Source organism: Pezoporus occidentalis, unplaced genomic scaffold (genome assembly GCF_034315485.1).
Source record: "Pezoporus occidentalis ecotype Australia unplaced genomic scaffold, CSIRO_AGI_Poc_V1 ctg119, whole genome shotgun sequence".
Taxonomy (NCBI): Eukaryota; Metazoa; Chordata; class Aves; order Psittaciformes; family Psittacidae; genus Pezoporus; species Pezoporus occidentalis.
Genome location: NW_026912983.1, coordinates 540444 through 564679, shown reverse-complemented (window position 1 = coordinate 564679; position 24236 = coordinate 540444). Strand labels below are relative to the sequence as shown.

Genomic DNA, 24236 nt, shown 5'->3' with positions numbered 1-24236 from the left:
TCTAACCTTGTTTTGTTCCTTGGGAAGCATTTCTTTACCCGTTTGTTTTAAGCCTGTGTTATCCATCTGACACTGTCAGTTCCTTTAAAAATCCTGGGTTTTAAAATAAGAATCAGCAAAATATAATTGGGAAGCTGGAATATGTGGATAAAGCTTGTGAAAGGATATAGTAACGTGGCTTTAATACTTCATTGACACAACTTGTCTGTTGAAGAACTGTAAGGAGGAAAATGGTGTTTTGTAGACTAGGGATTTTTTCCCCTACTACAGTCTTGCAGTTTGGGGTTTAAGTCACATTGGCAGGTCAATAAAATGGAAGCAGTTTATACTTGTTTAAAATACCTGTCCTACATAAGTGTTTGTGGTAAAGTTTTTCTTTGAATATTAAGGTTGTTTCCCACCAAGGGATGTCTCCTGCATGTGAGTCTGCTGCTTTTCACCTAGTTCTACAGTAGTACCGCTGTTTTCTAGCAGTGCAGTTGTTTCAACTGCAGCAGACTGCTCTCATAGAAACAAATCTGGTCCTCAGAAAGCTATGGAAGCATTCTTCTGTTCACTTTAATTTGGCAAGAGACAACAATCATAAAACTCTACAGACAAAGTATTTCTTGAGTATGCTTTGGTGCTACAGATACATTGACCACAGCAGAATAATGATGACTGGGTCATTTTAGTTGGTGGTGAAGAGGAAGTGGGGAGGAGTGAATTATCTGCGGACCTCAAGTTTTGAGCTATAATAGATCTGAAATAAGGAGCTGGGAATCAAATGTTGCTTCCCACCCTCCCCAGAATTGCAGCTCTTCGCTCATTTCATGTTGTCCTTCAGAAGTGAGCCTCGCCTCAGTTATTTACCCTGTCACTGCAGTCTCCGTAGTGAAGTCTGAGCTCTGCTAAAGAACAAATCAAACCTGGCCAAAATCATTTTGATCTCCTTGTTCAGCAGTTTCTTGAGGAAATAGCTGAGGATCTGCTCAGTCAGTTCTCTTTCACACACCAGTGCTTTTTGCTGCTTCATTCCACCCAGCCCCTTATCCCCTCAAAGAAAACAAGTTCTTTTCTCATTATTAATTGATGAATGCCATGCTTTGAATAGGGAAATTCTCACTGAATTCCTTTTTGGATCAGACCACTTGAAGAAACAGTTTGGGATTCTCATCAGGTGGAGGGTAGAGCTTCATAGCTATCATTTTTTATTCAATAGTAGCATTTCAAGGTTGTCTATTGTGCTTTAAACCGTGACAGACTCAGTGCATTATAACCATTGAAGTTTATCTCTTCGTTAATGGTTAACAAGTCCTAAAATTCAGTCCTTTCTATTCATCTTAATCAAAATGTTGATTGTGATTGCATCTGAATGATGAAGATACATGATTAAACCTTAGCCAACTGACTTGTATGGTAAAATCCCATTGATATGTGACAGTTCAGTTAATACACTGCACAGTGGTCACTGAGATGGCTTTGGCTGCTCCTCTGTGTAGGACCCCACTGAACTGGAAGGAAGCTTGTGTCAGCACTGCAGACTGGAACGCAAGGAGGTGTGCTATATAGTGGTAGCTGATAGTGTGTAATGAGTGTGAAATGTTCAGGCAGACTGCAGGGCTGTTACAGAGGGATGTATAGGTAAGGCTAACTAGCTTGAATAATTAACCAGCTGTGTTCAATGGACCTACCAGAGAGGCACGGCAAGGTGTTTCAAAGGATGTAATCTGTTTGGTCTGTAAACCTCTGCTGTTCTAAAGCCAAGGCTCAACCTGCTGCCTGCTCGGCCCAGGTGGCTTTCTGTGGAACACTTGGTGTTATGGACAGGCCCTATTTATTCCTGGCCAAGCACCGTCCTCAGTGAAGGTGTGTTAATGACAGTATGAACTTACCCATGACACGGCATTAGGTAACTGTTTTATAATGCAGACACACACCCCCCACTTACATAAACTGGCTTTAGGGAGAGCCCTGTGACATGGTGAGTGACAAATCCAATAGGAATATTCTTTTAAGTCACTAGAATTGAAGCATGCACTCCTCTCTGTGCAGAGGAGCATGGACGTGGACACGTACCAAGCTCTTGATCTGTCTAGTGATGCGAACAGCTTCCTCAAGAGGGGGAAAGCAGCAGCTTTAGTGGGTTGTGAGCAAAAAGAAGCCTGCAGTGCTGGTTACAAGGTTATTTTAACCCAATAAAAACCTTCCTCCTCACCTTAAATAAGCAGCTGTTGGCTTCAATATGTGATGCAACAGTAGTAATTGCATTTCAAATGTGAATGTTAATTATGCAATGCATGTAAACCCCTGCGTATCCTGCTTTGATTACTTGTCTCAATTTAAATATCAAAAGTAGTGAAGAGCCACAGCTATTGGAAATGTGCTTATCTGCATGCAGAGATCAGGAGTAAAACAAGATTAGGGAATATTAGTGTTTTGGGAGAAAGAAACAAAGCACAATGCAGGATTTGCCTAAGTTTTAACCCCCCCCCCCCCCAGTAGGAGCATACTGATTTGAGCACGTAGCTAGTCACAGCACATTACACTTAGGAGTGTATTGAGTAAAATGTCCTGATTAATTTACTGAAACTGAGGCAATTCCAGTCTAACTTTGAAATTGAAAGGGGGGGGGGAAGACCCAAAATGAATGAAAAAGTGGGATTATATTCCAAGAAGTTTATATGGTTTTTTTTTTTCTCTGTGATAACAGAGGTGAATGAGAAGTTAAGGAAATGAGAACAAAGCCAAAGGGTGATGACTGACAGCTGAAAGAAACCACATAGCTGCTGGTAATAACAGGGTATCTCTGACCATGATACGGGCTAATTTATACAAACACAATGCATCTTGCAAACCTGCCCCCCGATCCTGTCATTTAAACCTTTCCTGGTATGAATTTCTAGTGACTGAGAACCAGTGCACGCTCCCTTGTTCAGGTTTGTGTTGTTTTCCAGAGAGACAGAACCCTAGCAGCAAATGGGTTTCGGCAGCTGAGTTATCATGTTTTGATTTAATTTGATGTCACATTTAAAATGCTAATGGGCTACACTTTGATTCTGAGCATCAGAGAGAAACTTTAAACCAGCAAAAGGGGTGGATTTGCCATGCAAAAGCAAACATTATTAATGGTGCTGCAGTTGCCCTTTGTGCCTGTGTGTTTACTTGATTGAAGCATCTTGACTGTGGTGCTTTCTCCTTGAAGCCTGATTTGAATGGAGTATGCAGCTGGATTGCCCCAGGGCCTTGTAACAATTTATAGGCTGGATGGAAAGGCAGAAGTGCATAAAAAGACAGTTGTGAAATGCCAGGAGTGCCCTGTAATAGAAAAATCTGTGTATGATGACCTTGTCTGTGCGGGCCTGTGGGATCACTTCACGGGGATCCAAAGGATGATAACATGGAAAATATTGCAGCTCACCTGGAATAAAGAGGAGAAATGGAAAGAAACCTGGTTTGTCTCGGTTATGCAGGGTATGCTTTTCCTCCCCTTCGCGTTCTCCCTGCCTATGGCCTTGCATTTCAGCAAACCTCTTAAAATGACATCTGTTATCCCCTGCGCTTTTCCAGGAGCCAGTGTTTTTGAATGCAAATACCTGGGTGAGGTTTCTTGTAGCCACCGGCATTTATGTATTTAAAAGCCTCTTTCTGTTTGTAGATGAATGGATGCTCTGTTCCTGAACTGCTGCTGAATTAATTCGTGGCTAATTTTTCCTGGCCAGTTAGGAGGCAGCATGACCTTTCCTTTTTGGGGTGGAAAAAGTGCTGATTAATACAGGTCCTTGCTTCTCCAGATTCATCCCCCCTTGTGCAGCCAAGTAAAGGCTGAAAGATTCTTTCTACTCCAAGCCTTTGCTAGAACCACTGTCCCGGGCTTGCTCCAATCCTGCCTTTGGCGTAGCTGGATTTGCTGTTAAGGTATGGAGCAGACTTGCTAATAAGAGAAAGACAGATGAGACATCTGAAGGAGCACTGAATTATTTAAGCTAAAAAATTTAGTCTGCAAATGAGATTGGCTTTTACATCTAATGTGGAGCAGATGGAAACGCTGCTGTGATTACAGTGGGGCATGTGTGGGGCAGGAGATTAGTATGAAAATGTGGGTGTAGGGGCCTTTGAATGAAGGAGCAAGGAATGATGAAGAATCGGAGGTGACAGTTTAAGGATTGCATGGCAGGAGCTGTGCAGTGATTAAATTCACTGATGCTGTCATTGAGCCGTAAGGTTGGAGATAACATTCTCTCCCTGTGATGAAAACAAGAATCAATACAAACTGCTTGACAGGGGCTAAATTATTAAATAGAGCCTTCCTTACAATGTTTCATTATCTGGGATTTACCTCAGCTGGTGATTTGTTAGCAGTGCAGGGAGATTTGCTGGGCATTTTGTATTAAAATCGTTCCAGATGCATATGAATCCATTCCGATAATTCCCTTCCTTTTCCAATGCTTCTCCATAGGGTTTTATGGAGTTGTCACTTTTGCCCAGATGACCCTTTGGATTCTCACACAGACATTAAGCTGTGCTACACAGAAGGGTTGGGTCTTGTCACCTCCCTGTAAAAAACCCCACCTCTTTGCATGAACAGCCTGTTCTGCGAGCGCTGGGGTGATTTGTGTGCTTTTGGTGCGTTAAATTAGCGAGGTATTTGAAACGCCTTTCAGGACCTGAAGAAAGAGAAACGCTGCTGCTGTGATTTATGGGCATTGGAATCTCACTGAGCTCGGCTGAAAAATAGAGCAGCATTCCTTTTATTTTGCTGTATGTCTTCTGAAGGCAGGAGCAGAAACCATCCATTCCGGAGCAGCTAAGCCAGCATACCTTGCACTCCCAAAGTGCACGGGGCTGTGCAGAAGATGCTGCGTTCAGACCTGGTTGTTGCTTTCTCGAGTAAAGGACATTTAGCACTTCAGTGGGGGTTTGGGTAGCTTTGATGGTGTAATGCACCAGTGCAGCTAAATTTATTAAGAGCTACAGTGCTATATCACAACTGCAGTGATGCCTTTTGGAAAGGGAGCGAACGTTCATATTTGGGGGTTTAAAACAGATGGCGGCCTTGTTAACTTCCAGCTGTTTAATCCTGATTCTTAAGACTATGTGGATGTATTTTTTAGGGCTCAACTCCAGCTCTTCCTCCATTCCCCTCCATATGGCCTAGATCCTGAAGATGGAAATCCTGACCTTACAACTTAAGGGTTACAGCTGGGGAAGAGAAACCCTAAAAAACCCCATAACCAGGCAAAAAGTGTGAATAATTCTGGGGGTTTTGTTCTGTTTTTGTTCTCCCCCCTCCCCTTCCCCTTTTTGATGCAATTCCCCTGTTTGTTTTCACACCACTCGGCATTCAGAAGGCCAGCAATTGGAATTTTCATTGCTGGCTCCTTGCCACATGGAAGAAGAAAGCCTGTCTGGAGGCTATAGAGGATTCACCCCGACAAAGGCTCTGTGCACTCTCTCACTGGCTCCAGCAAAGCCTTTCCTGTAGCAGCAGATCTGTTTGAACATCCTGCGCTGCTGCCGGTGGCGAGATGCTTGTCTGCCTTAGATACACACTCCAGAAGAGATAACATGGCGGGCAGGGCCTTAATGTGAGCTGATGATGCTTGTCAGCTTGTTTGAAATCAGCAAATTGCTCCCATTCATTGTAAAGCTGTTTATTTTGAGAGCCAACTTCTGTAGCAGACAGAGAAAGGGAATTAGAAGGATTGCAGGGGGCTAGGAATGTGAAATCCTGTGCTCGTTTTGTGCAATTGCTATTGTGTTCTTTTTCCTAATGTTATAAAAGGGAAGCAGGAAGCACAATTGATACCAGTTCCATTAGCGACACCCCCACCACCTCCTATCTGACTGTGAGAAAAGAACAAAACCAGATAGGGAGCAAACAGAGATAAACAGGAATACACCACTTAGAGTCGTGGGCTATAATTGGGGTTGCTTTCCTACACTGTGTTATCAAGAGGGATGTGGGTGGCTAATAATGAGAGCATGTTTAATAGCAGTGGCTTGATTGTAGATACAGGAACCATAGAATTTATTAACATCCCTCTGCATATTAACATCCTCTGTATATATATCCCTGCAGGGGTTGGAATGAAATGATCTTTAAGGTCCCTTCCAACCCAAACCAGTCTGTGACTCTATGACTTGCCTGTATTTTTGATTCTGTGAGGGCTTTTTGTCATGGTAGTAGAATCCTTAGCACCTTTTGCCCCCTTTATTTATTACTTTTTCCTTTCTATTGCCTTGTTTCCTCCTCCTTACCCAAAGTAAACCGAGCTGCTTCCTTCACCTGGTGCTGAGATAACTGACTGCAAAATAAATCAGTGTCAGCTTCAAAATACCCAGGAAAAGATTGTTATTTCTAGCTTTTAGGGAGTAAGAAAGCAGAATTAAATGATACATCAGCTGTTTTACATGTAGCAAGAGCAAATGGAGTTAGAATAAATTTAGCCATGTCCTCTAGTGTTGAATGGTGAGGGCATCTGTCATGTTTAATAACATTTCTGACCTTTAGGATTATTGAAGTTGAAATTTTCTCTCTGGTCATTGGGGGGTACTTGAGCACTGCCAGATTCCTTGTGCTGGTGCAGAGTCTCCAAAGATCCATTGCTATGCTGCGTGAGGTGGTGAAGATAATTCATTAAAGAAATTTGTTTTCCAGCTTTCACATTGGTTTTCCTTAAGGAATGTGAAATGTCACTGTGGTCACTGAGCTTCAGCACGTGTCCCATGCCTCACCATTTGCTTGCTTGCCTTCGCTGGGAAAGGGCAACCTCCTTGATGTGCTTCATGTTCCTCTTCAAGGTAGTGATGCTCTTGTGGAAAGAAATGGTCAGGGGAGCATGTGGAGGTGTAGGATGTAATAAACATCCCACTGCCAGCTATGCAGAATGGAATCCGTGTGAGCCCAAGCCCTCAGTGAGGAGTCGTGGTTCACTGTAGTGTTCCCATAGTTGAGACACTGGTGTTAGTTATGCTGTAGGTGGGGGTAAGGGCAGCTGAGGTGCACAAGCATCTTGCTAAGCTTCTAAGTCCTGTCTGGATGCTTGAAAGTAAAACATGGGCAGAAAAGAATGATGAAAAATATGTAAAATGGACACCTTTGATTTTTCCAGCTATGTTGAAGTGCAGTTGAGCTCTAATGCAAGTGCAGCTATGGGAAGCATCAGCGAGGCTGCCTAAGGGAAGGTTCTGAAGGGCTCTAGAACAGCAGTGCATGGTCGAAGGTGGGAGGTGGCAAGTGTCCACAGTGTTGGTGGTCTTGGGTAGAGAAATCTCCTCGCCTTTAAGGTCCCTTCCAAGCCAGCCCAGTCTGGGATTCTATTCTAAGTCAAAGACACTGAGGGCAACTGGTGTGAGTTCTGGGATGTCAGCTTACTGGATTATCACTGCTCATGTGTCGTTCCCGTGTGCTGTCCCAGTCTTGCTGTGTGATTGTTGTGTAGAGCAAGTATTGTTCTTTAAGGGAAATGATTATTTGGTCTGTCTTGAGTAAATCTGATGTTAGTACACCTCACTGTGTCAGAAGGGGCTGGTTTTGTATGGAAATACTAGGAAAGATGGCTGTTCTCACAGGCTGCTGGTGTGTGGAAGGGAAAAGTGTCTAAGATGCTCTCTGAGTACCTGGGATGATGCAGTCCGTGTTGGAGTGGCAGGAAGGGCAGCGCCTGTCCATCCCTTTTTTATACAGCAGAGACTGATGGAGCCACTTAAGAAAAGGCTTCAAGTCAGCTCCACCTTGTGACTATCTAATAGAGTTTCAGATCCATCTCTCATATTCTTCTCTCCAGAAGGCAGGCGGGAGGGCTGTGTGCTCCTGAGGGCCTGCTCAGGGAGCAGGCAGGGGGTTAGGGGCTGGTTTGCTGCCTGGCTGGAGAGCCTGAATTCATGTGGTTTGTGTCAATGAGAGAACCAGGGCTTTTTCCTGCTTGGGACCTGGAGCAAGCAAAAAGTAGGGCTGTGATGGATGTGCGTTTTTGACTCTGTAGTCACTGAGCACTAATCCACGGAGAATTTGAACTTGTAATTTTGATTAAAGTGATTGATTTTAAATCAGCCTGAGTTCGTTTTGGGCCATTAGAGGGTATTTAAAAGGAAAATAACTCTTTAATTAAATTAGTGATGCACAGTATCCTGCTCTGCTTTCTGAGCAGAACTTCTTTTTTACTCTTACTCCTTTCAGTGTCTTGTTTCTTGGCACATTCTGGGGTTAAAAGCAGTACAGAACTGTTAAAGCCATTTTGTGCTAGGGGAATCTTATTATTTAAACTTGTTCATTTTGGAAGATAGACAAACTATTGTTGTGTGAAGCAGTTCTTGTTCCAGCCACTTGTATGTGTTAGTTAGTTAGCCACTTGTATGTTAATGCCCCTCATGTAAGGAATGCTCTATAAAACCACAAACTGTGCTACCCTTCGATTTGTAAACCATCCTTTTTCAAGTCAAAAATAAGTTGTGATTACAGCATAAAACATAAAGCAAAAATCCATCTAAATGTGAGGATCCTTCTCAAAAATCAAGTTCTGGCACTACAGAAGTTGGGAGAGCGAGGCTGTGAGCAGTAACTCATGACAAATCAGGATGAGGAGAAGGACTTACTGTGTAGTCTTGCGAACTGATGACTGGGGAGGAAAAAGATGGATCTCTTCTGCTGTGGTTTGCAGTTGGAGAATTCCAGTGGATGTGATTCACAGGGGCTTTTTTCAAGTAGCCCAGCACAACTGAAGTGCTTGCACTTGCTCTTTTGTGCTCCATAGCCTAATCTTCCCGGGGAAGCTCACTAATGCTATGCTGTGAATGAACATCCTTGGAAGTCTGCATCCCACATTTATGACTCAGTGTAATGTGCATCTTCCTGGAATGTGTAAGAAATGCCAGGGTAGCTGCAGTATAAAGTATATACAGCTTCATCTGCACAACAGCGCTTTGATATATGGAAAAGATGCTTGATTAGACTTAAAGCCACTTGACAGCTTCACCAATCTGGTTACAAGTGACTGCAATAGAAACAGCAATAAACATGGCATCTGTATGTGTCTGTATATAGAACAAGGAAAAGAGAAGGAATGGTTACACTAGAAGCAAATCCACGGCATCCTACCAACCAAGCACAGGTTGTAGAATCCCAGAGTGGTTTGGGTTGGAAGGGACCTTAAAGCTCATCCAGCTCCTACCCTTGCCATGGGCAGGGACCCCTTCCACTAGAGCAGCTTGCTCCAAGCCCCTGTGTCCAACCTGGCCTTGAACACTGCCAGGGATGGGGCAGCCACAGCTTCTCTGGGCACCCTGTGCCAGCGCCTCAGCACCCTCACAGGGAAGAGCTTCTGCCTAAGAGCTCATCTCAGTCTCCCCTCGGGCAGGTTAAAGCCATTCCCCTTGGCCTGTGCCTCCAGGCACTTTTAAGAAGTCCCTCTTCAGGTTTCTTGTAGTCCCCTTTAGGTATTGGAAGACTGTTAAAAGCTGGGTTTTACACATAACCTTGCAGAAAGGAAAGGAGGTGGAACATTAGTGCTGGGGATATTGCTTTAGAGAAAGGAGTTGCCACTGTTTACACCCTGATGGCTGCAAACATGTCTGGAATATTTGATTTATAGACAGAATCACGTAAATAAGATAAAAGAATATATGTGATTCACTACTGTGAAATAGAAAGACGCAATTTATGCTCTCTATCTGCTGTCCTTATGATTAGTGACCTCAGGCTGTTGAACTTTCTCTTTATGGATTGCAAAAATGCTGTGACAGTTTTCAAGGGAATTGCTCTCTTTGAGTTTAAAGAGATGAAAATGGGCCTGCTAACAAGGACCAGCTTCAGAATGTGCTTTCATATTCTTCATGCTTAAAATAAAGGGAAGGGGGGGGGGAGGCAATTGGGTGCTTTGATGTGCCTGAACCTCAGAGCCTGGTGAGGCAGAAGGTGCATTACATACAATACACACGATGCATGGCAAGAAATCTGCAGAAAGGGATTCCCTTGGGTGCTTTTCAGAGTCACAGAATAGTTAGGGTTGGAAAGCACCTTAAGATCATCCAGCTCCACCCCCCCTGCCATGGGCAGGGACACCTCACGCTAAACCATGGCACCCAAGGCTCTGTCCAACCTGGCCTTGAACACTGCCAGGGATGGAGCATTCACAACCTCCCTGGGCAACCCATTCCAGTGCCTCACCACCCTCACAGCAAAGAATTTCCTCCTTAGATCCAGTCTGAACTTCCCCTATTTCAGTTTGAACCCGTTACCCCTTGTCCTGTCACTACAGTCCCTAATGAAGAGTCCCTCCCCAGCATCCCTATAGGCCCCCTTCAGATACTGGAAGGCTGCTATGAGGTCTCCACGCAGCCTTCTCTTCTCCAGGCTGAGCAGCCCCGACTTTCTCAGCCTGTCTTCATACGGGAGGTGCTCCAGCCCCTGATCATCCTCGTGGCCTCCTCTGGACTTGTTCCAACAGTTCCATGTCCTTTTTATGCTGAGGACACCAGAACTGCACACAATGCTCCAGGTGAGGTCTCACGAGAGCAGAGTAGAGGGGCAGGATCACCTCCTTCGACCTGCTGGTCATGCTCCTTTGCTGCAGCCCAGGATACAGTTGCTTTCTGGGCTGTGAGCGCACACTGAAGCCGGCTCATGTTCATTTTCTTATCAACCAACACCCCCAAGTCCTTCTCCTTGGGCTGCTCTGAATCTCTTCTCGGCCCAACCTGTAGCTGTGCCTGCGATTGCTCCGACCCAGGTGTTGCACTTGGCATGGTTAAACTTCATGAGGTTGGTATCAGCCCACCCCGCAAGCATGTCGAGGTCCCTCTGTTGAACGCTTGTTGCTGAAAAGATTGGGAAATAGGTTTTCAGGAAAGGAAGGTGCTGTTTCACGGGAGTTTCCCGATTCTGATGTGTTGGGGTGTTTCACATGGTTGTCTTATAAAATTGTTCCTCAGTCTTGGAATTCTTGCTCCCTGTGCTGTGCTCCTGATTAAAGATGGTTGGATTGCCAGTGTGGACTGTGATTGAGAGCTGCCCCGTCTTAACTGAGGTGGTTTTGTAAGGAAATACCTGCAGATTGTATACTGATTTCATATGCTGTCTCTGTGTGCTTATCTCAGACCATTCTTCCACTACGAGCTGTTTGAGTTCTGAAGTAGCTCGGGCCTTTAAGCTTAAGAACTTCACACTCTAAAGGGCAAAATTCCATTAAGTGTGGTAAAATACCATCATAAATCCTTCATCTGGGAAGCGCAGCTGTCACGATGCTCTCTGCGGTCTTCAGTGTAACCTGCTACTCGGTGTAAGTCTGCGTACCGCATGAGCTTCGCTTCCAGTTGGGAAGGGCACGTCCTTTCAGCGTGCTCTGTTGCCCGTGTTTTGGCTGCTCTCCATTGGCTAATACAGTTTCATTTAATGCTGTACTTGTAGGACAAAGACTGTAGTTTACATCAGTTTAGGTGTTGGAAAACGTATTTGTTGGTGTTATTTGTGCCAGTACATTTTAGTTTACTTTTCTAAAGTAATGAGTACTCGGGTAGCTCCATACCTTTAGGATCAGGCTTCCAGTGGTACATGGTCTGTGCAGTCAAATAAAGGAGCTTATGGCAGTAAGTCAAAGAGATGCTGTGGCCAGAACTGAAGAGAAGTGCATGAGCTTCTCAAATGTATGTGCCTCAATATAGATTTCAGTAGGCTCCTTCCTCCAATGTATGCATCAAAGAGAGGGAGAGCACCCACTTTCATACATGGTCTCTAACACTTTATCCCCCCCCCCCCCCCCCCTTCCCCCAAGTGAGGCTCTTAGTGAGCAACATGAAGAACTAAGTCCATAGTAATCTTAAAACTATTCTTTTATGTCAAGATTGCATTTGGTAAAAGGAAACCAATGTAGATAAAGAGCTGTCTCTAAAACAAGCAGGTAAGATTTTACACACGTTTCCATTAGAGGTTTTAGGAACACTTGGTTAGGGTCTTTTCATTGGCTTCATGAAAATCTCTTCTTCTTTGTAAGGTGCTCTGGACGTTTCTCCAATTAGAGGTAATGGTTGAACACAGAAGTCTTCATCAGGTGCCTGCTGTTTTCAATAAATCTGGGGCAAAACTGTGCTATGTTGATACACGTTATATAAATCCTTGTGCCCAGAGCAATGGGAAAGGTATAAACCTTCCATGTCAAGAGTGTTTCCATCTGGGAAAGATGGGTTCCATCCAGTGCCTGTAATAATAAAGTAACCGAAGGTGAATTAGACAGGAGGACGGAATGGTTTATGGAACTCCTCGCTGGTCTCAAAGCGTTCTGCTTCTGGATCTCTGACTGAATTAACACCTTGGCTTGTTCAAATGGAAGCTATTAGTAGCTTCATTTGTTCAAGTTGTAACGCAGCAGCGATTATATTGCCCAGACAAACGATTAGCCTCAGAAGTGTGTGTCAGCTTGGCTGGCTGCATTGACCTTAATCTTAATCCAAATGAGAGTGCAGATGGTGTCCCTATGTGTACTACCTGTTTAAAAGTGTCTGGTTCTGTTTCAGAACCCCTTTTCTCGTTGTTCACCTTGGTTCTCTGTCTGTTCAAGTGTGACTTTCAGCACATGGCACTTGCTTTTTTCCTGTGTTCCTTTCTCCCAACTTTTCCTCGGAGAATTTTTCCTTTATAGCAGGTAACTGGTATCCATTTTGCTCTCCAGTGTAGTTATTTCTGATGTTAGCATTTTCAATATCTAGCTATTTCCAGATGAATGGAGGCCATCTTTCCAATCTCCAGGTTTAGATTAGATTGCAGCCTGCGGGCCTGGCTTTGGGGCGATTTATTTAGTGCTGATTTACATATAAGAAAAAATATCAAGTCTGGTATTGCTAATTCTGGCTATTGATATTGCAGCAGACAGCAGCAATCTGTATGAGAAATTCCCTGCATAGTAAGATCCAGTCCTGTCTCTTACAACTTGACATTTGTTTTAAGGGTGCTGTTTTGTTTTCTCCATTAGCTGCTCTGCTTTGTTTCACATTAATGAATGACAGTAGTGTTCTTATTAAGGCTCTGTCATGTCTCAGCCAGTGTCTGAACACTCGGCTATGGGAGGCACATGTATAAAACCAGATTTGTCCTTTTCCTGGTTTAAAATGTTAGCTGTTTCTAGCATCTTAGATGATGTGTGCGTTTAAGCAACTGAGCATCATCAGCAAATCCTTGCATCCTCTGAGAAGCTGCACGAGGAAACATTTACTTTCCAGGCATTTATTTTCCAAATACACTTTGTTTCCTTAGAGGAACAGCATTTGCTTATGTGGTGAAACACCCAAATCTCAGGATCTGGCTTATCAGCCTTTATGTCTTTCCTTTTCCTTCCATAATTTCAGCCCCATCTCGCTGGCAGAGAGGGCCAGTTTGCAGAGGTGCTTTAATATTTCCTGTCATAGAATTCCCCTGCCTCCTAGGAGATGTTTTAACAGCCAGGATGACTGTTCAAACTCCGTGCTGGGTTTGCAGAGCAAACTCTCCTGATTGTTTTATCCTTTAGCTCCCGGTATCCCTTTGTTAAAAGGTAAACCCCTTAGCGAGATGTTCAAGAAAATGTTGCCTCTTGATATCTGAAAGGTGAGAAATCTATTTAAACTGTATATGATGGCTTCAAATGTTCCCTCTGCTGTGTGCTGCTTGTTTTAATAGAAGTGATAAATACTGGGGCTGCTGGTGCTCGGCAATTAGATCTGAGCTATATACTATCAATGACATTTAATGGCAAATGTCAGAGTCTGAATGGTACCTTCATTTCAATGGTGCGTTTCTCTGGGATAATGCTTGAAAATCCTTAATGGAATTTAATTACCAGAGCACATATTCAATGATTAGTTAAATGCGTTTGTAATACCATTAGTTGTTAGGTAACTGTTTGCTTATTACGCTTGACACAGAGTGTATTTGATGTACAATGTGGATGTATGTAGTGCAGCAACAGAAATGCTAATCAGGCCGTGTGTTAAGGAGGTTCACTATCAGTACTGTGTCAGCAGCTCGCTGCCAGGTTTCCTTCTGCAGGAAGGCTTAATGTGTCATCAGAAGTGGAGTTTGTAGAAGCAGCAAACATGAACAGAGACGCCGTGATCAAAAATGGTGCTCATTGCTTTCCCCAGTAGTAATTTGAATTACAGCCCATTAATGAATTCTCACCCATGTTTGTGTCTTTTGTACAGGGCTTTTGTGATACAGTAAAAATAATAGCTGAGATAAGGTGTCTCCACAGCTTCATGGTGGTTTTTGTACCCCAGAGGTGAGTGTACCGTCCATGTGCACGTATGGACGTCATGGAATCACAGAAGGGTTTGGGTTGCACAGGATCAGCCTGTCTCCAGAGCACAGCAGCTCCATCCCTTATGGACTCCAACAGCTCCACATCCCTCTTGTGCTGCTGCCCCAGAGCTGGATCAGGACTGCGGGGGGGCTCCCCAGAACACAGCAGAGGGGCAGGATCCCCTCCCTGCCCTGCTGCTCACACTCTGGGGGTGCAGCCCAGCACACGGGGGGGTTCTGGGCTGCAAGTGTAAGCTGCCAGCTTTTGTGTTGCTTCAGGGTGAGCACAGGGCGATGTTTTGTGTGTCTTGCATGGAGACGTGGCTTGCTGAAACAAGATTAGCAACCCTGATGCACTCAGCTGCCTGCCCATGACCGTGGGGTGCAGCTGAACTCGTGCTGTCCTCTTGGCCCTTTGTGGAGTGTGTCTGTGCTGATGGATCTGTGCGCAGAGATCTCATCAGATGCATCCGCACTGATTTGGATCTTCCGGCAGGGGGGCAGCTGCTTGTTTTCCCTAAGAAGGCAGCAGTGGATTGGGGAAAGCCTTCTGTGCCCCAGGAGCTTTCACAGGGACAAGTGGACACGCTCCCTTCTAGTCCTGACAGCTACAATTAAGCAGGCTTGTTCAAGGGTAGTTGTGCAGTGTAATAGTGTGGTTACTTTATGCTTTTGCTCAGCATAACTGACACCATGAACCACAGATGGGATTCGAAGAACATAAAAGGGAAACGGAGCAGAAAGATACCACAAAGGGATTAAACGAGGTAGTAAGCAATGACCCATAACCTTCCTGAAAGATCTTAGCATAGTTTTATTCTAAGCCAGTCAGCTTTTAAGCATAACTGCTTTTTTTCACAAGATGAAATTATCTTTTCTCATTTAGAACTGCACTGAAATTTGAAGGATGTTGTCCCTTGTTCTTGGTGGATTTCGCTGGTAGGAAAGCAGGTGTCTTCCTAGATCTCGGCTCACGAAGCAGCTTTGTTGCTAGTAAAGCTGAAGAGTTTATGGAGTAAACACTGTAGTTTGTTTTCAAAACAGAAACCTCCTATGGGTGTTCCCTGCACTGGGTAATGTTCTTTTTCGCCTTGGAAACTTGCATGAAGCTCTGTTCAGTTCTGTTGGTTGGACTGTTGAAAAGTTAAACCCAGGTGAATGAGTATATATGTATTTAATATCTGATAGTTGATGCATTGTGCAGTGTAAGGGTGGTGGTTCGCATCTGTTTCTTGATCGCTGCCAGCCAGAAGTAGGGATGATGGGATTAATATTGAGTGTTGTAGTTGAGGAGGAACTTGGTAGCAAACACTAACTTGAGCAAAGACTGTGTAGGGCAGTTTTGCATTTGGTCTCTTTTGTGATCCTAAACCCAGAGATGATGATGGTGGTTGCTGATTGGTCACGTGTTCTAGGGTGTGAATATGAAGGGAATTCCAATGGAAAAAGATGGACTTTTTGAATATTGAAAGAGAAGAGTCCGCAGAGCCTGGACACAGAAGGATGGGGGGAAGTTGAATGTGTTGCAAACTGTTCTGCTTTGACAGATGGTCGATGCCCTCAGAGCTTCATTTCCAGGTGACCACGTAGTCCCGTTTTGGTCAGTTCTAGCTTACACGTGTTTTTATATAACACCACATCCTCCTTTGCACATGCAAAAGTGTGTCATTCTGTAACTCACTTGGGTCAGATATGGTTATTTTGCTCTTCTCAGTAGAAAACAGGAGGCTTCATGGCAAGTTTTAATGGCCCTATGCCTTTAGAAAACACTGTCAAAGAGTAAGGTTTAAATAGTTCCCTATTCTTTAACAAAATTGGTAAAGCCAAACCACTCCATTTCAGTTGGCTTTTTCACAGCTGCTTTTTTTGACTTTTACCCAAGAAAGTCAGGTTTAATTGTACTTTGGATCATGGCAGGTGTCATTTTAAAGCTATTTTTCCATGTGGGCTTAGGACTTGGAAGGGAATGACTATTTCCCTCATGGTATTTTCATTTCTTCCTTGGGTTTTCTTTAATATGATGCCTAGTTCAGAGATTGGATATCTTGGAAGGAAAGGTTTGAGTGACACTAAAATGAAGAGCTGGTAGGTAACATTTATTCCATATTAGTTAACTTTTGTACAAGTACGGAGGGGAAGTCAGAGCAATGAGGAGCAGACAGAGGGGAAAGGAAAATGCATTCAGATCGCTCCACTTGAGCCGTGGCTTTGAAGTGCATCTGGTTAAAGCACGATTCTTCAGCGCTCATCTGTATCCATATGAGGCAGACCTCAGCGTTGAATTCACTCCGGCTCATCCAGCCTTTTGGTGCTATTTGTTGCAGTTTCTGACGAATCTTTCCCTAGTTCTCAGTTGCCATAATTATTTCTGCTGTCATCTGCTGCAAGCATTCCGTGTGACTGTAATAGCTATCCCAGCAGAACATCTCGCGTTCATGAAGTGGCAGCGTGGCAGGTTTTGATAGTACAGCTCTTCTGGTGATCTGAAGACTGTGTTTTTTTAAAGACAGTCTAGCAACTCTAATGCCAAACCACCCACACGAGGAGACAGCATATGGCAGCTACTATGAATTAACATGCACATAAGTAGCATATCACCTAGTGCTTTGAAAAAGGCTTGAGCCTTGATAGCCAAACCTTAGAATCCAGCTATCTGGCCATCCCCGCAATGCAGGGAACACAAGTTTGCAGCTAATCATGAGTTAAGATTAATTTTGGCCATGCTTTGCAATTGTTTAAAGGTGTGGGTAAACAGATTGTTGTTTTGTACTTGCATATGTGTATGTCAGAATGTGAGTAGGCTGAGATTTCCAGGTATGTTTAGGACTCGTATGCTTTCCCTTCTCCTTATGTAGGAGGCAACTCTGTCTACACATAACCTGTCTGTACACCAACTGTATAATTGGTGGTGGTGTTTGCAAACAGTTTTGCTTCAAACTGGTAGAAACTGGGGTAGGTATAGAATATATATAGAATATAACATGTAGAAATAATCTTCTCAACAAAGAAGAGTGGCTCTGAGCAAAAGGACCGTGACCCATGTGCACTTACATCTGAGCGTACGAGTTTGAAGTTGAGGGGAGGGTGAGTCTAATGCTTGTTTTGCATCTCAGAGTGCTTTACATGTAGGACTGAATTAATATCCAGCACACCAAGGTGATTTCATTAATTCCAAAGGGAATTTCATTTGTTAGACTTTGTGAATACCAGGGGCACGAGAAATTCTCGTTGTAAACCATCACAAAATGGCAAGAGCGAGACACTGGGAAAAACTCCTATCTTGTTTTGTCAATAAATTATGCTTTCTCCTCCATAGATCACAGAAATGGGCCTTTACCCTGGAAACAGCAATATTTGATACCCCAGGCAGCTTATTCCCAGCTCAGCTCACACTTCACTGAATACACTGATCGATTATCCGCGGCTTAACCAAGCCTTCTCATTTCCTGCCTTCCATTACTGCGCTCAATCACGCCGGCGGTTCTTTGTGGCCTGCCTTGTGTGCTGAGATAAGCCATCAAGGCATGTTTCTGTTACAAAAGCTCTTGTAGATGGAATAGTCATTAGATAACACTAACAGGTTTAAAGGTTGCAGTCTTTGTGTTGGTTTGGGTTAAGAGGACAGGAACCAAGAGAACGGCTGCGTTGGGTTGTTGTATTTGAGGGGCAGGCAGGATTAAACTGCATGTTGCCATGTTTACTGCTCCTCTTTAACATTTTCCTGGCTGAATACTGATAGCTCTCACTTTGGATAATGCTTCTGTGCTTGCAAGAAGTAATTATGTGTTAATAACCATGCGTCTGAATTAAATAATCAAGCTGCAAAAATAACATCAGTTGTAGTAATACCCTCTGCCTTTCCAGGCTGGGTTTTCTTGGCTTACAAACAGCTGATCAGGTTTCTGATTTAATTAGGGAACAGCCTACAAAAAGATACCCTGAGAATGTGAAATTACATGTGCTGTTGCAGGGTGGGAAGAAAAATGATGTTTGCTGCATCTTTTCAGCTCCTGATTTCCAGATAGTTCCATTGTTGTCCCTACTCTGCTTTCTTCCCCCAGTGGATCTGGTATAAGTGGTCCTTATTCTTCTTTTCCCCTCTTTTCAATATTAGTAATGTTAAAAATGAGTCAGTGTAAAAGTGCTTCTCCAGTAGGAACAGAAATACAGGCAGCGATTCAACATGGCACAGAAGGGCTAGGGCAGGGGTGGGGAAAGCAAGCAGAGCAAGTCAAACCTACCACGTGTGTTGGAGTGGGGCTAATGCCATGTCACGGAGTGTAATTAGAACTGTTTGTGTGACATGAAAGCATCATTTAGGGGGACAAACAAATGTGCCCCAAAGGATGGGGTTAATTTGTAGTGTTTAAAAAATTAAACCCACATGAAAACTGGCTTAGAGAGGCCAGAGCTTCTGTGCCGCAGTGCACAAAGTGTTGGCTGGGAACAGTGGAGTGACTTTAAAACACTGTCATATTAAATTAACACAAAGAATTTGGTAGCTTAGAACTACTTTTTCCTGGTAAAGAAACGTCATTGTTGAGAACATGTTTGAAAGGAAAGATGTTTTTTTCCTTGTTTCTATTTTGCTGTTTGTGTCTTTGAAATAGCCCCTATTCACGGGCTCCAGTGTGCCCATCTGTCATCTCCAGCATTTGGGATATTGCTTCCAAAGCTAGTTGTGATTTAACACGGTATCTAAATAGGGCAAGTAATGAAGTATACTGCTTAAATCCCTCTGAGGGAATCTGCAGGACATCTGTGATCATTTGCACAATTGGGTTAGTCATAACCCTGGAAAGAGAATGTGGAATCCCCGAAGATATGAATTGTAATGTGCAGCAACTCTGCTCTCAAGTGTGTTTATGAGGAAAACTGGCACCTTGGAGTTAGCAAATGCCGTGGAAATTGGTACATTCATACTTTGAAAGAGAACCTAGAAGGTTATTTTTCACCCTTTTAAGGGAGAGGCTCGCTTATAAATAGAGGCTGACCAGATGCTCCCGAACTGGGATGCTTTAATGCAATTACAGATTTCATCTAATTCTTGTTGAGCGTCCAAAATTGCTTCATGGCTTTTAAAAGGAGCAAAACCCAAACCAGCAGCAGCAACCACCCCTCTGGATGAGTACTTTTGAGTACTGCAGCGATAGGCAGTTTTTCCATTACAGGTTTTGTAGCACAAGGAATCTTTTAGAGCTGACAAAGACACTGAAAGCGTTTGCCGTTGCTGTGATTTCTGCAAGTGGGGGTTTGGCATGCGACTGTCTGCGGCTTTTCATATGTAAAGGTGTAAAAAGCAGAGAAAGTAACACTTTATGAACTTGGGGAAGCTTCTTTTGTGTGCACATGGTTCTAAAATAAATAGTCTGCCACAGAAGCTGGCGCCTTGACACCTCTGAGTATAGTCTGCTCTGTAAATGACATCCATATTTAGAAAGCTGGCTGACAAAATAGCATGTCTAGGAATTTCTGTGCAGTGAAGGATGTGAAAAGAAGAGGCTGACAGACGTGTTGTATTTTTAGGGAGACTGAAAGTTCAGGTTTAAAACCCACAAACCCATGTGTGTCGGAATAGAGGAAGGACTTGCAAGGTGAAGCTCTTTAACTGGACCAAAAGCAGCAATCATGGGGAAAAAGGGATATTCAGGAAGGAGCTTGGATCACACAACCCGCTCCCAAAATAAAACCAAACCCAACCTCTGTCAGCAGTGCACAAACAGCATCTTGGTACCGTGTCAATGTGTTTTACTTGCATCGTTGTCCAGAGGCTTTGCTTCAAACAGTTACTCAGTTATAAATGCTATTTTTGTTTCTATGCTCCTTCTGAGTGGAGGCTTTGAGTTGTGCCATGTGTGTTCTCTGATTCAGATGATGAGGAGCAGTCAGCACCGTGGAGCATGTGCTGCTTTCCACTTGGAAAGATATCTAAGTCTGGTGATTTTTTTTTTAAAGATAGGAACCTTGGCCATGTTCATCATTTCCTGTCATTTATCATTCATTTAAAATGCCTACTTCATAAAATCTAGGTTTTACAAGTTAAAAAGCAGCCAAAATTGGTGTACGCCAGGGCTTCAGATCTGGGCTTTGGGTTGATTCTGTTTGTTTTATCATCTGATGTAGTTCTCATCCTTTTTCTCTCCTTAGTTGCTGAATTATTTTGTTTTCTGAAGGGAGGCGATAGAAAAGCCCCTGTTCTGTGTTATGAAAACCCCTCTAATTTCTTTTTCTTTGTAATCCCCCCCTCTGCCAATGCCTCCCAACTGCCTCATCAGCCTAAGGAAGTCAGTAGCGTTCCTGTTGGCAGGCTGCAGCGTGGGGCAATTCATCATTGCCCTGAAAACTTCCCAGGTTCAGCAGCCTCCTGAAACTCAATCTCATTCCCCGTGTTCTTCCTGATTGTGAATCTGATTTGAGGGGAGGAAATGTTCTCTTTCACAGTGCAGGGTAACTGCCAGCCTCTGGAATAAAACAGTGCAGGGAGCAACTGAGTCTGAACAGAGCTTCTGCATGGGAAGTGAGTGCTTTCCTTCAAATTCAAATGCTTCAAGTAGCAAAAAAGCTCTGGAGTATCTTTAGATGGTAGGTGCTAAGCCTTCCTAAGGTATGGGATTTCAAAGGCTAGGTTGGACACAGGGGCTTGGAGCAAGCTGCTCTAGTGGAAGGTGTCTCTGCCCGTGGCAGGGGGTTGGGACTGGATGAGCTTTAAGGTCCCTTCCAACCCAAACCAGGCTGGGATTCTATGATTTTTGAGAGATGAGGCTGCAAAACATAGCAAATACTTTGACTCCCTTCGCTGTGTGTGAATGTGTGAATGTTCCTGAAAAGCCTTTGTTTAATCCTCTGTAATTCCATTTCTTTTTTAACACATGGGGGGGTGACACACGACACTCAATGACACTTCCAGGAGACTTGGCCATAAGCAAAAACCTTCTTTTTGCATTGACTGGGGGACAAACTGGGAGGGTCTCCTGGGAGAAAAGCAGGGATTGAGGTGGTCTCTTATGGCAGAAGTGGTGAAACCTCCCTTCCAACCCCTGATTCCTTCTCTCCAAGTGTATCGGTGCTTTGTAAAGGTTGACCTTGCCCTTATCCCTGTGCTGCCAAAAGCCCTGTGCTCCTCTGTGATGCAGGAAGAAACCGAGGCAGGGAAGCGATGGTGTCAACATAGAACCATAGAATAGTCAGGGTTGGAAAGGACCTCAAGATCATCCAGTTCCAACCCCCTGCCATGGGCAGGGACACCTCACACTAAACCATCTCACCCAAGGCCTCGTCCAACCTGGCCTTGAACACTGCCAGGGATGGAGCATTCGCAGCCTCCCTGGGCATTATATTCTATTCTATGATTCTATGAGTGAGTAGTTTTCATGCCACAAGTGATGCTTTCTGAGCATGCTGTGAAGGTTTTGTGTAACATGGGTTTTCTCTCAGCTAAGAAATGCAAAGCGAATTAACACTGGGTTAATGTTTCCCATCGTTGCATGCAGTTCTTGTAGCACTGATAGAGCTTATGAACAAACAGGAAGAGGGTAACAACGTTTGTATTGTTTCAGTCTTCAGAACTCAGGCTGTTCATAAAAGCTGTGCTGCACAGAGCTTTATTTCAGGAGAGCAGGCAAGGCGCAACCATGGGGTTCGAGCAGCAGGTAGCTGCCTCTCTGACTTGGTCCTTTTGATTTTGTTCCATGCATTAGACAAGCTCGTTGTCTTTGACGGCAAATGCGTTATCTGAAGAGACAAAAAAGAGAGGAGGTTCAGGTTTCTCCCGTACAGAACAAACAGGCTCAGGATGTTCCTGGGTGCTTTTTGAGGCTCTCGGCGCACAGAGCACATGCGGTGAGCGGTTACAAAGCCTTTTCTGGCACAATGCTGCCACTAGCAGCTGGTTTATGGTATTACACGGGCTTTTCATCAAAGCCTTCGAGAAGTGCGGGTAATGGAAAGATTTGGGTGGTGTTTATTGAGCAGAAAGGGTGGAAATCGCTGCAACAAGCATGCCGATGTGAACACCGGGCAGGAGAACGCTGTGGTCCAGTGACCTGCGATCTAAGTTCTAAATGCAGATGTTTTAAGAGCAGCCTTCGAAGGGTCTCGGAGAACTTGAGTCCAGCAAAAACAGTTGCCTCATGCCAAAAGAATGTTCATTTCCCTTTAGGCCCTTCCTCTGTTTCCGCAAGCGCTGTGGAGCCGTGGAAAGAACTGACTACCAAGGGTTTCAAAGATAAACTCACGCCCCGAGTCTGTAATAACTTGACCTGTAAATTCTATTTTGAAGTGGTGTTTGTGCTTAAGTTTCCTTCTCAGAAGGAACAAAGTGGTGGCTGGATCCTCACACGAGAAAGGAGCACTTGAGGAAGATGGTGTGTGTACATCTTGCTGTTGGCTTTGTGAGGTACATGAGCAGTGAGAGCCTGTATTGGGATTGAACTGCAGCATCCTGTTCTCTTGTGTAACTAAAGAACAGATACTGTTATGTTGGGCTAAAAAATACCTGGCATTTCTTGGTTACAACAGTTAGGAATGGTTGCACTGAATTCTGTGACTGTTGCTAGTCTTTTTGCTGTGTTTGGCCATAAATACTTGCTGTTTGTAGAGATGAGCAGGCTAAGATCATGCTGCATGAGGCCAAAATTGCCAGTCCTTTTCTGATCCCTTCTTCCTCTTGGGTTACTGTTTTGTGAGTGAATAGATGAGTATTTGCTGGTGAGATACACACAGAGATACAACTGCCTGCTGATGCAGTAGGTTCTCGTTGTCTATGTCTAGTTTGAAAGCCAGTTTGTCATAGCACGTATCCCTTGTTTCATTGTCACGGAAATACGTTTTCCTCCTTTTTGGGTCTTACATTTTATACTTTAGAAGACTGTGTCAGATGGGGTCTGATTTTCCTTTTTAGTAATGCCTTTAGACCTTCTTTTTCAGAGTAAACGGGACCACCTCCTTATGAATGTCAAATGGTACTATCGCCAGTCTGAAGTCCCAGATTCAGTCTATCAGCATTTGGTTCAGGACAGACACAATGAGAACGGTAAGTTAAACTCTGCAGATCAAGGCCTCCTTTACTTGTACTCTGAATCTGAAGTTTTAACAGTCCAGAAAGCAAGAACACTTCTACTTGCTTTCTGCAAGGACTGCTGCTGAATACAATGTGTTAGTTTGGACGAGGGTGTTTCTTACCTGCTTTGCTCTAACTCGTCCTGTAACAATGGCTATAATCAGATGCACATCGGGTATGGTTTAACTTATGTGCTGTATTACACTAAGCCCTTAAGGGAATAAAGAAGAAAAATAACACTGGATCCTTTGTAGGCCTTCTGGACAGTGCACTGGTACTGAACTGGCTGAAGACCAAGTATGAAGAAATTGTGAATCTCTTCCATTTTTTGTGAGCCTTCCATAGTGTCATGAGAGCCCAGTCTTTTACATTGCACCTATGAACACTCACTGTGATTAATACTGCAGTAAGTGACATAACTGCAGCACTCATAGCTGAGTTTTCCCTTCTTCTCTGCAAAAACAAATGTGATCTTGGGTTTCATAGAAGCAGAAGAGACTTCAGTACATATTCCAATGTCATTTATCTCTTGCCTCTAGGGGAGACATAACATTTGCTTCTATTCTTACCAGGAAATTTCCTTGAGGCAACTGTTAAAATGCTGCAGACACTCCAAGGTGAATTGTGATGATAAAAGTTGATGATTAAAATGTGGAACACGGCAACTTTTTGGTGCATGACAGCACAAAGTTGAGCTTCCAGTTTCTTTTTTGCAGGCATTAGGGACATTTTGTGTGGGCTTTAAGCAAAGGCTGCACAAATCTAACATTCCTCTTACTATATTTGAAACTTCTAACCCTGGGATTATAGGCACAGCATCCAAAAGTGGGCAGCTTTGACTTTTCTATGTCACACTCCTCTCTGTGTGGATAAGTATTTCTGTGTGTTCTTCAAAGGCATTGTAAAGAAGTCATGGAAAAATCCTCATTA

The 24236-nt window shown here is 43.8% G+C and overlaps 1 protein-coding gene across 8 annotated transcripts in view; it reads left to right on the top strand.

Moving 5' to 3' along the window:
• Nucleotides 1–24236, top strand: part of RERE (arginine-glutamic acid dipeptide repeats) — a 222245-nt gene that overhangs the window by 91374 nt on the left and 106635 nt on the right. For all 8 annotated transcript variants that reach the window (XM_062604094.1, XM_062604088.1, XM_062604103.1 and 5 more), the window contains one exon: nt 23174–23279. In XM_062604094.1, coding sequence (XP_062460078.1) covers nt 23174–23279 — 106 coding nt within the window. The remainder of the gene's footprint in view (nt 1–23173; nt 23280–24236) is intronic.